The sequence below is a fragment of the Bos taurus genome, chromosome 12 (assembly GCF_002263795.3).
Source record: "Bos taurus isolate L1 Dominette 01449 registration number 42190680 breed Hereford chromosome 12, ARS-UCD2.0, whole genome shotgun sequence".
Lineage (NCBI taxonomy): Eukaryota > Metazoa > Chordata > Mammalia > Artiodactyla > Bovidae > Bos > Bos taurus.
In genome coordinates, this window is record NC_037339.1 from 33902312 (window position 1) to 33914917 (window position 12606).

At 36.0% G+C, this 12606-nt stretch overlaps 1 protein-coding gene across 2 annotated transcripts in view; it reads right to left on the minus strand.

Moving 5' to 3' along the window:
• NUP58 (nucleoporin 58) overlaps positions 1-12606 on the minus strand; it is a 33707-nt gene that overhangs the window by 9990 nt on the left and 11111 nt on the right. For both annotated transcript variants that reach the window (XM_059892115.1, NM_001098129.1), the window contains exons 6-12: positions 11126-11150; positions 10083-10148; positions 9567-9741; positions 8846-8925; positions 6943-7061; positions 6504-6586; positions 4213-4414 (exon numbers count right to left, since the gene is read on the minus strand). In XM_059892115.1, the coding sequence (XP_059748098.1) occupies positions 4213-4414; positions 6504-6586; positions 6943-7061; positions 8846-8925; positions 9567-9741; positions 10083-10148; positions 11126-11150 (750 nt within the window). The remainder of the gene's footprint in view (positions 1-4212; positions 4415-6503; positions 6587-6942; positions 7062-8845; positions 8926-9566; positions 9742-10082; positions 10149-11125; positions 11151-12606) is intronic.

The following is a 12606-nucleotide window of genomic DNA, read 5'->3' on the forward strand; positions in this document are numbered from 1 at the left end:
AGGTAGTGTAAAATTATAAAACATTAAAGAAAGAAGAAAAAAGAAACTAAGAAACTACATTTTGCTACACTGGGACAGAAACTGGACTTTCCAAATAGCTTCTACCCAGAAAATAAAGAAACACCAACAGTAGCCAGAGTTCTTACACTACTATTAAAAAATAAATTAGAAAAGATTTAAATTTTTACATCCAGTTTGAGATCAACTTGAGAATAAAATACCTGCCTAGCAGCTCTTTTGTAAAATGTTACTATATGAAAAAGAAACTAAGCATATTACCTTCTTATTTCTAACAGAAGTATTATGTAGAAAACACACGTCCAGTTTCTTTAACATTGAGAGACTTAAGTGTCACGTGTTCATAGGAGGCACTGCTGGTGGAAGACCCTAGAGCATAATATACACCACAGCCCTCAGCCCTACAAGTCCCAAGAGTTACTCACATAACATGCTTTTCGTTGTGTGCGGGTCTGCTTTTAAGAGCAACTCTAATCATTAATATTCAGGATATAGGTAATCAAGAACTCTAAGAATGACAAGACTTTCCATTGCACAACAGGTACATGATATTTTGAGTTTTGTACCTTCACACAAATTCTGAAGGCAACATCATTTATAAAACTAGTAGGCAAATGTATAACATTTTTTAATAGTAAAAACTCATGATAAATATCTCCCATGCCAAAGTATTAGCATATATTACACTCTGGCCACCATATAAATTAGTTTCACTATTAGAAAGCAGAATCTACATCCTTCAGGCAAAGATTACGTAAACAATTCAAGAAATCTGTCTCAAAATCTGAATAGTCATTAGTCATTCAACGAGAGGCTCTTAGTTCCATAAATAATACCCAGTTAGTAGTAACATATCCCAGTGATTGCCCAAAGTGAAACCTTCATGTAGAGTAACATTTTACAAAAGTTACTGTATAATATATTCACACATAACAAAATCAAGTTAGCACTTTAATTCATATTTTTCAGGATAAATTCTACTTTCTTAAAAGTAAAACTGAATTCACAGGAAAAGGACTAAAGTGCTAAATTTTTTTTATTATAATTTTCAATGATCATTCAAAATACCTAACGTAATTAGGATGGTTATTCCTAAATCATTATCTTTTAAAGTAATAATTTTTCTTAAAAAACAAAAACTGTTTTTCCCCCCGTTTGAAAATTTTTACTCATTGATTTAGTGGGGAATGCTCCTTTGGTTATTACATACAACAAAATTGTAAAACCACAAGAAACTCAAAGGAAGAAGTTTCCTATTTAGCAATACACCTTAAATGTCCAAACCTACACTAAAAGCTAGAAAGTAGGAATTCCTAACAAAATGTCTCAGCTCTCCTTAAAAACAGCAGTTAAGTCACAGGAGAAAAGTCTTTTTATGTAAACACCAAGAACTTTTAAAAGCATCAAAACACAACAGCAAAACTTAATCCCAGTTCATTAGCTTAAAACAATCTATCCTAAGTAAAAATTACACTGAAAAGCCTAATGTCGATGTCTTAAGCTTTTTAAGAGGCTTCAGAAGCAAGGTGGACAGTGTGCTCCAGTTCTGCCAGCACGTAATCTATCCACATACGAAGTTAATTTCATACATAAATAGCCTGCGGAGTTTGTCATCAATTCTCTTCAGTTTTCAGAAGCAATAACCATAAACCACGCAGGCCTTAGGTCTATTATATATATTTTTTCATTAAAAGACATTGAAGGAGGATCATGAAGTCACTTACGTCCATACTTCCACCTCCAAGAAAGACTACACAGAATGCACCTTCAGAAGGTAGCAGCCTAAGAAGCAGTCTGCTTTTTTTTACATTAATAAAGTCAAGAACCTACATGCAAACAGAAGCAAAGCCCCCCAACAACTCAACCTTGCACAGACCAACAGGGTTGACTAAAAACAGCATACAAGCCTCATCCAGCTTCATCTAGATGGTCTTTAAATTCTGTTACTGGCACTTAAAGATTTCACCAGTCACAGTACATAAGGGACAAGACGCGGGTACAAAGCGCAATGCAATAAAGAGGGCATTTCTAATGGGCTTCGTGCATCTAACAGCTGCTCAGTCTCACTCCAGTGGTGGGTGACACGACTAAAGAGGCGGATCCTGACTGACCTGGACAGGCATAAAAGGATGGGCCACGGAGCATGGAGACCCTCAGAGAAACAAAAGGGAACCAAGAAGACAGCACAAAATGATCACTATTGTTCAGCTTCTCAGTCCAAAAATCCATACAATGCAAAATGAAAACACTGTAAGACTGTTTAGGTTAATAAATTACAATTCCTGCCACCTGATCAGAAAGCCCTAGATGGGCTTCACAAATGCAGGGAAGGTACAAGGCAGTCAGTGTCCCCAAAGCCTGGCAAAGGTCTGAAAGAACCCAAGCACATGAGCAAAGGGTGCTTCAGGATGGTTCCTCTAAAGTAAGCTAATATTTTCCACCACTACAGAGAGCACAGACCGCATCTCTACTGTTTACCTTGCTAACCCTGGAGTCTGGCACAGAGGAGGCACTCAAAAAATGAACAAGTATCTTCCTAGGAACAAGTATCTTTCTAAGCCCAAAACGTATGCAGGGAAACCTACAAACTTCTCAAGACTGCCTACATAAGAAAGTATATAAAACAAAATCCAACAGGTGACTTTACCTCTATTTTAGCATACACCACAGAACATAATTCCCTTATAGTGTAACAGCTTAGATAACTGACTTTTCTCCAGTTTTACTGATTAGAATAGAAATCTCTTATGTTTAAAGAATACCTAACTAAGTCCTGCTTTCTCTGGTCTATTTTAGAATCAATATTTGCTCTGAAAAGTAAACTGGTACTACAGTTAGTTTGATGAGCTGGTTAAATAAATCATCAGGAGAACTGAAGTCACCAGTACAGGGCTGATTCGATTTCTAGCCACCCCACAATGACCCGCTGGGAACCAATGCCACAATGATGTTTTCCCTCTGTAATATAAGAATGCAGTCCTACACCCTAAGCCAGCTGGAGAACTACTACACAGTGCCTATGTGGGCCACTGTCCACACGGGTCCAGCCGTGGAACATGGGGGATTTGACATAAAGCCATTATCAGCCACTCACTGATGACTAAGTCAATTCTGTCATCTCTAAGTGTGAAGAACAATTTTTTAAATTGCCAACAGTAAAACCCAGAGAATGCTTCCCCTGCAGAGGCAGCCTGAATGCAATCTAGACGTGCACATTTTTTGCTTTTGCACACTGTAACTTACTACTGGACTCTATGGAACTCTCAGAAAGATTCAAGCTACAAAGTAACTCATAAGCACTATTCAAAAATGTATGAATGAGTAAAAAATATCAGTATCCATTAAGACTGTATTTCTGTATGTCACACTTCAAGCCCAACAAAACAGGGACTGCAGAAGTAAAAAGACAATCATCTCTGAAAGACCCAGGACCAAACTAAACATGCAGAACTGGACCACAGAAATGTCTCTCTCATAGAAAGTGAATTTAAACCAAGGACTACAATTATCTGCTTTCCAGCATCTCCCCAGTTATTTCATCTGCTCCTCCCAGCACATACCTCATGCACAATCCAGAGCAATTCAAAACATCCTTTTCCTGCTCTTGCCACTGTTCTGTTCATTTTAAAAGGTATGAACAATTCCAGCATGTACCTTCTTCTAAATTTGGTTAAGAAGGCCTGTTCTATTTCCAGTCATTATACAAACCTACTGCTCTCAACACACCTTCAGTCAAAAAAGACATACTTCATCCTGAGTATGGGCATTCTGTAACCACTGCACGCGAGAACACACCGCCTGTCAGCATCACAGAGAGAAGAATGCAACCTCTGGCTACTTTACCTCTGACTTTAAAACAATATATGATACAGTCACAAATTTAGAATCGGTTCTTAAATGTAATTCAGTAGTGAAACACCATGTTCTAAAGGGCATTTATAGCAACACAGCAAATAACATGAAGTAAATTCACAATATTCAGTATCTAATTGATGTATAATTAATTATTGCTAAGACTACCCTGTGTTTTTATCAGGTATATGTTTATAATTGTGTCCATCACAATTTTTAGACTGTACTGGAACAGTTACTCAGAAATTTCTTCAGTGCTAACACAAAAGGAAGACTCATAAAAATGCACATCAGTGTTCTGCACTTTAACAGTAAGAAGCTATAACTTGAATGCATTCAGACCTGTAGCAGGCTGCTGCTGCTGTGTAAGAGTTGCAGCCATGGCAACGGCTGCTGCATTTGGCATGTTGCTGAAGGGGGTGGGTCCAGTAGTGACTCGGGGTGCGTTCTGCCACTTCTTGGCTTCTGCTCGCCTGGCTTCAAACACATCCACAGCATCTCCCAAGAACATTTTCCTGTAGCCAAGGTACTGTTCTTTGAGCACCTACAGGAATGAAAAATAGAATGTGTTAATCATGTCTTGTGCTGACTTTGACAATATGAGGGTGAATATAACCATACAATAAATTAGCAAAGACAGATCAAAAACACTGCCAGCATTATGTACTTCATCTAACTTGCCAATGCCAAGTTATGATGGCACTTGCAGCGCCAGCATATGCATGGTATGGGAAGTGGTGAATTTGAGAGTTCTACCATACCTTTGTACAGTGTCTTCCTGCTTTTAGCCATATATGTCTTTACAATCAACTGCCTGCATATTCTGGCTTCCTGAGGCCCTCTTTAAAATAAGTTAGAGAGCTTGCAGACAAGCATAGTAGTATCTAAAATTCCATTTTAAATATTCTAATTTTTCATGACAATTTCCCTTTAATGGCCAACCTTTGGATAACTTAGATGTAAACAGCATTAAAAAAAAAAAAGCTTACTAAATACATATATATGCATATATATATATAAAATATGTTAAATACTTTTTAAAAGGTGCAGGTGACACATATTAAAATGTCACCAAAGCAAAGAGAGCTTGGAGGGTATACTTTATCAATACTGTTTGATTATTCTACAATGAGAATAACATGGTGAAAGTGAAAGTCGCTCAGTCGTGTCTGACTCTTCGCAACCTCATGGACTACACAATCCACGCAATTCTCCAGCAGAGAATACTGGAGTGGGTAGCCTTTCCCTTTTTCACGGGATCTTCCCAGGTCTCTCGCACTGCAAGCAGATTATCAGCTGAGCCACAAGAGAAGCCCAAGAATATTGGAGTGGGTAAAGCCTATCCCTTCTCCAGCAGATCTTACTGACCCAGGTATCGAACCAGGGTCTCCTTTGTTGCAGGCGGATTCTTTACTAACTGACCTATCAAGGAAGCCCAAGAAAAAATTACCAAGTTCATAAAATGGGTAGGATTACCCAAAACAACATCTTCCTTAATTAAGGCTATGAATAGGAATGATTCTGTTTCACCCTGGAATTATTAAATACTTTCCTTAAGAGTTTGGCTTAAATAAATCAGCTTTATACTACTTTTTATATATTTGAAACTTTCATAATAAGACAAGAAAGAAAAACATCTGCACAACACAGACTTCAAAGTGCCAAGACAGAACCACCTTCAGCACTTTAAAAAACTAAACACTTATTACAAAGTTTCAAGAGAATTTAATAAAAATTCCTCCTTTAAAATTATTTTTAAAAAATTAAGTTATTTTAAAGATTTGGTTTAAAATTTTTAATCAATCAAAGCAAATGGTCTGAACTATGCTATCACTTCAAAAATAGTATGATTTAAGTGGTTAACTTTAAAAAATTCTATCACCATGCATCAGAATAAAAAAGGAAACACTGGTAATCTCCATGAAATTCTAATCTATACAGTTAAGAATTTATCTAGATTCAAGTTTGGATGCTTTGAATTTTAAAGGTTTTCTCTGACCATATATAAATCCAAGAAAGACCAATTATATTTGCTTGATTGGTAAAGTATACCTATATTTATTTTGCCCAAGTAATTTTTAAAAATGAATATATTACACAATACTCAAAATATTCAGTGACAAATTTTTTTATTTTTATTCTTTGATAAATACATTTTCCTGTGTTTAGAAGGGACAAATGTTAGCAAGTTTTTTTTTATGAAGGGTCCAATAAACACTTAAAACACACATAAAATTCAAGCAGTGGGAAATGATTCTGCTACTAAGAATGTTTACCTTCTATAGTGCTATAAGAGATGGAAATAACCAAAATGTCCAACAAAAGACAATGGGTTAAACAAACTGCACATACATGCAACAAAATCCTGCTTAACTACTCAAATGATGGCAAACAAGTACATGTATGAATGTGGAAAGTCATTTACAATAAGCTGATGAAAAGTTAACACACTTCACAGAACACTTGCCCGGTTGTGTCTGGGCATATTATAGATTATTTCAGAGTTGGTCTTTTTCACTTACAAGTAATTTGAGCTATTTCTGTGATGAGCATGGACACTTTTGTCCTGCAAATGAACAAATACTTCACTTGGTGCAGATGTCCAGATAAATGAATACGGAATGAGAACTCACCTTCACATTTTCATGAATAGACTGAAGCTGTGCAGCTAAAGCTACAAATGTTTGATAAATTTTCTGCATAGCCATTGACAAATCTATAAAAGAAAATCATATTATCACACAAATACATATATAACACAACCAATATTATTCTTCTATTACTTGAGTCCATTTCTTGGTACAGTTAACGTGTAGGATGAAAAAAATTACACCAGTACTTCCAAGGAAGAGAGAAGACAGCAGAGCAGACTGAGAGAAGGACTTCTCTCTATCAGTAATCTGGGGTAGGTGGGCCCCAGGACATCTGCCCATTATATCATAATCGTTCATAACAGCATTTTATATTTGTAAGAAATAAAGATCTAATCAATGACTTTAAAGGAAACTGTCTTATGGCAGCTTAAGACTACTAAAAGCACTATTAAAAAAATGACCACAGAAAGCATGTTACCTTGTGGGGTGATGTGTGAATTGTTCGCTTGGGTGGCTAGATGGTTCTCCAGCTCCTCAATCTGCTGTCTGTACTGCTGGAGCTGCACCTCAAACTGCTGAACCAGGATCCTGAAGTAGCTACACGAGAACATTTACCAAGTCAGACCACGTTGTAAAAACACTGCTTCCTTCATATTCAAAACTCCAACAAAAACAGGCCTCTGTTTAAGTATGGCCTTTGAATTAGTCTGATGACACAATATACCTTTAAGTGACACAAGTATTACCAAAACAAAATCTCAAATTTGTAAGTTATCAAGGTATCAAAAATGGATGCATATCCTTACTCCAATCATGAAAAATCTCAATTAAGGGATAATCTACAAAATAACAATATTTTTTAAAAATGTCAAGGTCATCTAAGAAAAGACTGAATAAATGTTGTAGACTGGAAGTGAAATAACAACTAAATGAAGTGTGAAAAGAATCCTAGAACAGAAAAAGTACACTAGTACTTAGAGTTCTTATAATTATAATTGGAAATACTATTTATAAGCTGAAAACACTACAGGGTACTTACTACAGAAGTATACAATTACAATTACTATTCTGATTAACATAACCAGAGAATGCTAGAAAGATAAAAAGAGACCTTGAATAGCACGAAACACAGTTGGAACTGATTCTATAAGAAATGGGGAACTATGAAAGCTTTTACAGTGGAAAATCATGATTCAACCCATTTCAGAATCAGCTCTGATGGCAGCATGAAGAACAAGACAGCAGGATAAGATACTGAGGAAGTCTGGCAAAGCAGCTCACCCCAGGCTCATCTGAATAAGGCAACAGGAGTATCACCATCATTGTCACTGCCTGAGTTTGACCACTACACTGTGGTTATGAAAGAGAATATCCTTATGTTGAAGAAATAGACTCTGAAGCACTCAAGCATTCAAGGGCATCATTTCGACAAACAATTCTACACATGGGAAATGTGTTTAAAAACATGGACAGCAAAGAACATAACAACTGCAAAATAAAAATGCTAACATGCGGAGAATCTGGGTGAAAGATATGTGAGAATTCTTGGTTTTATTCTTGAAATGTTTTTGCAAATCTGAAATCAAAACAAAACTTAAAAAAAGAATAAGGGACCAGGAGTCCAATGAACCCCGCCCACCCAGAAGCTCAGGACTCCCATCTCCGTGCTTCAGGCTCCCCATCTCTTAGACTGGACTCTGACAGCTGGAGAGGATTTGCGCAAAGTCAGATCCGGCAGTAAAGAGCCAAGCCACCCAGGTGGTGTATGGCAAGCACCTGACAATGTTCACTATTATCATCTTGCGTAACACAAAAGGATATGGAAACAGACAACAAGATAAATATAACATGTATGGAAACTAGATGAATATACAAGCTGGGTACAGGTGGATTTTTCAAGCTGCTTATCTACACTTGACAATTTTTCTTCCTGAATATTGTTATGTAAGCAAATAAAAGTTATGGATGCAAATAAATTTATGGAAATAAATAAAAGGGTTAAACTACACTTAGTATGCCCTGTTTAAGGAAGAGACTATCATAAAAATATTTTTAAACTGAAAGTATTTATGGTATAATCATAAGTTTCTATTATTTGCACAACGTAATCAAGTGGAACAGACCCTGTAAGCAATATGAAGTGCAACTGCAGAAGAGTGCTTAAAAGCTCGACCTTAGCTTTCACCTACCCTGCAGTAAAATGGGGGTGATATACTTTCTCAAAATTATTATGAGAATTAAATTTTAAAAATTCACACAAAGTACCCAGTTTGCCACTTTTTAGCAAACCCACTTTGCTAAAAAGTGAACTAAGAAATCCATGGCCTGTATACTGTTTTTACTGTTCTGCTATTTTAAAGACAAACATTTATTTAACTTACTCAGCAGGAGCTGTATTTTCATGTTGCAATCCAGGTGGTGTTTTCTGGGTTCTTAAAGCTATTTCAGCATTTTTTAACTCCTAATATAACAGAGGTTTTAAAAAAGAAAAAGCCAGTTAAAAGTCAGGCTGAAAATACCAACCATCTCAGGATTTCAACAAAACCACTCTTCAGAGCTTCATATGCTATGAGAACATATTATGACTGAAGCTCCTTTCAGGCAGGACAAACTATAGTTTCATGAACAAATTTCATAATAAATATAAAATGAGCTGCTGGTCTATCTTAAACTATGGATTTATGTAGGATTCATGAAGTTTATTCATCCATAGATACAGACATTACTATTTTAAAACCTGTACTATACAACCATAGAAAACACTGCTGTACAAAAACAAGGTAAATAACCCTGAGGATGATGACAGCAGCAGCGCTTACTGTGCACCAGGCCCTTTGCTACAGGTTCTACTTCTCTAACCAATGTCACCTCATGGGGCTACTGTGGAAAATCACTGGGTTAATATATCTAGATTGCTTAGAATACCGCCTCATACCAAGTAAGCACTCAATAAAAACCAGTAACTATTACAGTAATTTAGAAGTACATGTGCTATGTGGTTTTCTTACCCATGAAAATTCATGATTTTAAAAAGACCTATTTCTATTTAAAAAACAAACAAACAAATGAAAAACACTACAACAAAATGACACTCAAGCTTACCTGAGCGGTTTCTATTTTCAGTTTGTCAATATTGAGCGTGTTCCTCTGCAATCCACTGGCAGCCAGTGACAAAAGCTGCTTCAGAGCTTTAATATCTTCCTGGACTTTAAGCATTGCTTTTGAAGACATTCTACTAATTTCTTCTTGAACCTGTTTTTGTTCCTTCACAAATTTCCTAAAAAAAGAAAACTGAGTTTTAAAAAAAATACACCTTTGATTTTCTACAGAAAAAAAGTACATTTACCACATGTAGGTCAGAGTTTTAAGTCCGAGTGTTTTGAGAAGCAACTATTAAAAAATTCATCTACAGTTCACAGAATGGCAGTTACAGAATTTTAATTCCTTTATTTCCTTCATTCAATTGCTCTGCTTCTTTAACGTCTACAGGCATTCCAATGTTCCCCAAGTTTAATGCTCAGGAGGAGGAGGAGATGGTCCCCCTGAAATCCACACCCACCCCCCACCACCGCCGCGCTGGAGTCTGACTCAGCTCCTGATGACACCTGATGCACGTACTGGAGGTTGTCGACGTCCTGGCAGATGACAGCAGGCAGAGTCTCATCCTTCAGTGCTTTACTGTCCCTGAGAAAGATGCCACAGGCCATTAACACCCGAGATCATAAGAACCTGGCAGTTGAATTCTACTACAGTGTGTGTTAAAGCATGTGAAAACAGCAAATGTTCCTTATTTATAGCCTTCCTGGATGATTTTAAAGTTCCTTATAAAGAGTAATAAACCTACACAATAACTAACAATTCACCTGACATGGAGGTTTCTGTTCTAAGAAGATTGGCATCTGTTACAAGTACACATAGATGCATTTGACTAAATGTTTCAGAACAAAATCAGAGAATACTGCAGGTGGGATGAGATATTAAACTAAGTTTCTCCAGCTCAAAAATCCCAGGACTGACATTTCGTTTAGTTCAAAAATATTATAGCATTCATTAAAGAAAGAAAGCCTACCAAACTTCTCACAGTGAGATGCTCACAATACTTTTACTTTATTATTTTCTAACTTCAATTTGTTCTTCAACAAAATAAGACCTGGGGGTAGCTGAAAGGAATCACACTACTTAATAAGACAGGAATAAATGAAACTCTTCAAACATACACATAAAGTACATGGAGGCCTTCTCCCTCTTCAACAGCAGGAAGTGAATGGTGCTGGCACAGCAATTTACATATAAAAGAAAAGGTACATATACATGTTCAATTTGTATATATAAATAAAAAGTGGTCTAAGAGTAAAGTTCCATGAGTTGTTCAATACTTATAAGAAGGCAAAGAGACACTTTACATATATTTGTGTTTGTTTTTATTATTTGAGGAAAAGCCAACTACTTCGTAGAAAGAAATAGTTATAATTTTCTCAAATATCTTACCTTTCACAATCTCTCCACAGCCTATGTTTATTACTTTGTCACAAAAACTTCAAAATAACTTTTCTTCGAAATGCATGTATGGTTCCATTTACTTCCAACCATACCATTTGTCTACAGTTTAATAAGTAAAACTCTTTAATTAAAATATTTTATTAGTCAAATTGTAAACTTACTCTGGTCTTGTTCCTGTTTTATCACCTAGAAAATTGAAAAAGCTTCGTGTAAAAATATGCTATTTATCAGTATATTCCAAATACAAGTTTTAAGTTAACACAAACTAAGGTAAAAGTAGAAATGGTTAAGGATTTCTTAGACTGCTTCTTAAACAGTATGTGATCTCATGACTTGTCACACTCTAATCACAGCATGTTAGACATATATATAACTGTTTTTATGTACATATAAACAGTTATGCAGCTGATTTGCAAGTATTTCTTTCAAGCGAAAGAATCTTCCTTTTTCATCTATCTTCCCTGAAAAATCTTGCTGAGGAGTTTAACTCCTGAGAGCTTTATTTGACACTTTTTTAAGGCCCTATTATCAGGCTGTTCCATCTGAGTAAAAAACTAAGCTGCTAAAACATCTAAGGCTATTTTTGAATTATGGAATTACTACAAAGAAAATTAAGTAAAAACAAGATAGGACCTTGTGTTTAAATTTTTCATTCAAAGAAAAATAAATCCAAATCTTCTAAGGTTAAAAGGATTTTATCAACTTTTAAGATAGTAATTCACCCTATAATATTATCTTCTAATAATAAAATCCATGTCCAATTAAAAAATTCCATACAGACATAGGACACTGAGTATCCTACAGCTTCATGCATTATGTCATTCTAAGTTCTTCAAAGAGGTTCAGTGCAGTATGTATGTATGCACTCCAGAGGAACATGCTTTCATCAAAACAAATCACACACAGAACCAACAACCACAGGGGGGAAAAAAAAAAAAAACTTCACAATGCATTTGGATTGGAAAAAATTTTTTAAAGAATATTAGGCATGCCAAGAGCACCACAAGAAGGGCATTTTCATACTGGTTGGTGAGTAAATCTTTTTTGAAAGCACTTTCACAATATATACAATGGAACTCCAAAATGTCCCTCCCTTTAAGCCCATGATTCAATTTCTAGGTATTTGCCTTAAGGAAATAACCAAAATATGAACAAAAACTCATAATAAAATCAAACAGCATTTTCTGTGTGCCTGGCTCTGCTAAGGTTTTACAATCCTCAAACCTACCCCATGAAGCAGGGACTGTTATTTCCCCTACTTCATAACGCACCAAGAGGATAAAGAGGTTGAATATGGTCACAGAGCTTGTGAACAGCTGAGCCAGGATGTACAGCCAGCAAACGGGCTGGCCACCACACCACACTGCCTCTCTCTGCAAGGGTGCCCAGTACAGTGACACTTCCCAAAGCAAAGGTCTGGAGACAAACACTGACTGGAGGATGGTGGCTGACTGAATGATGATACATCCATTCATAAAACTGATGATAAGCACATTAAAATATTTGTAAAGAATTACTGACTCTGATTAAAACTTGTGATATATTACACAAGAAAGAACAGGTTACAAAACAACACATGGACCATGGTCCCAATTTTTAAATGTGTATTAATATATGCATTCAGATAGTTACATAAGACAAA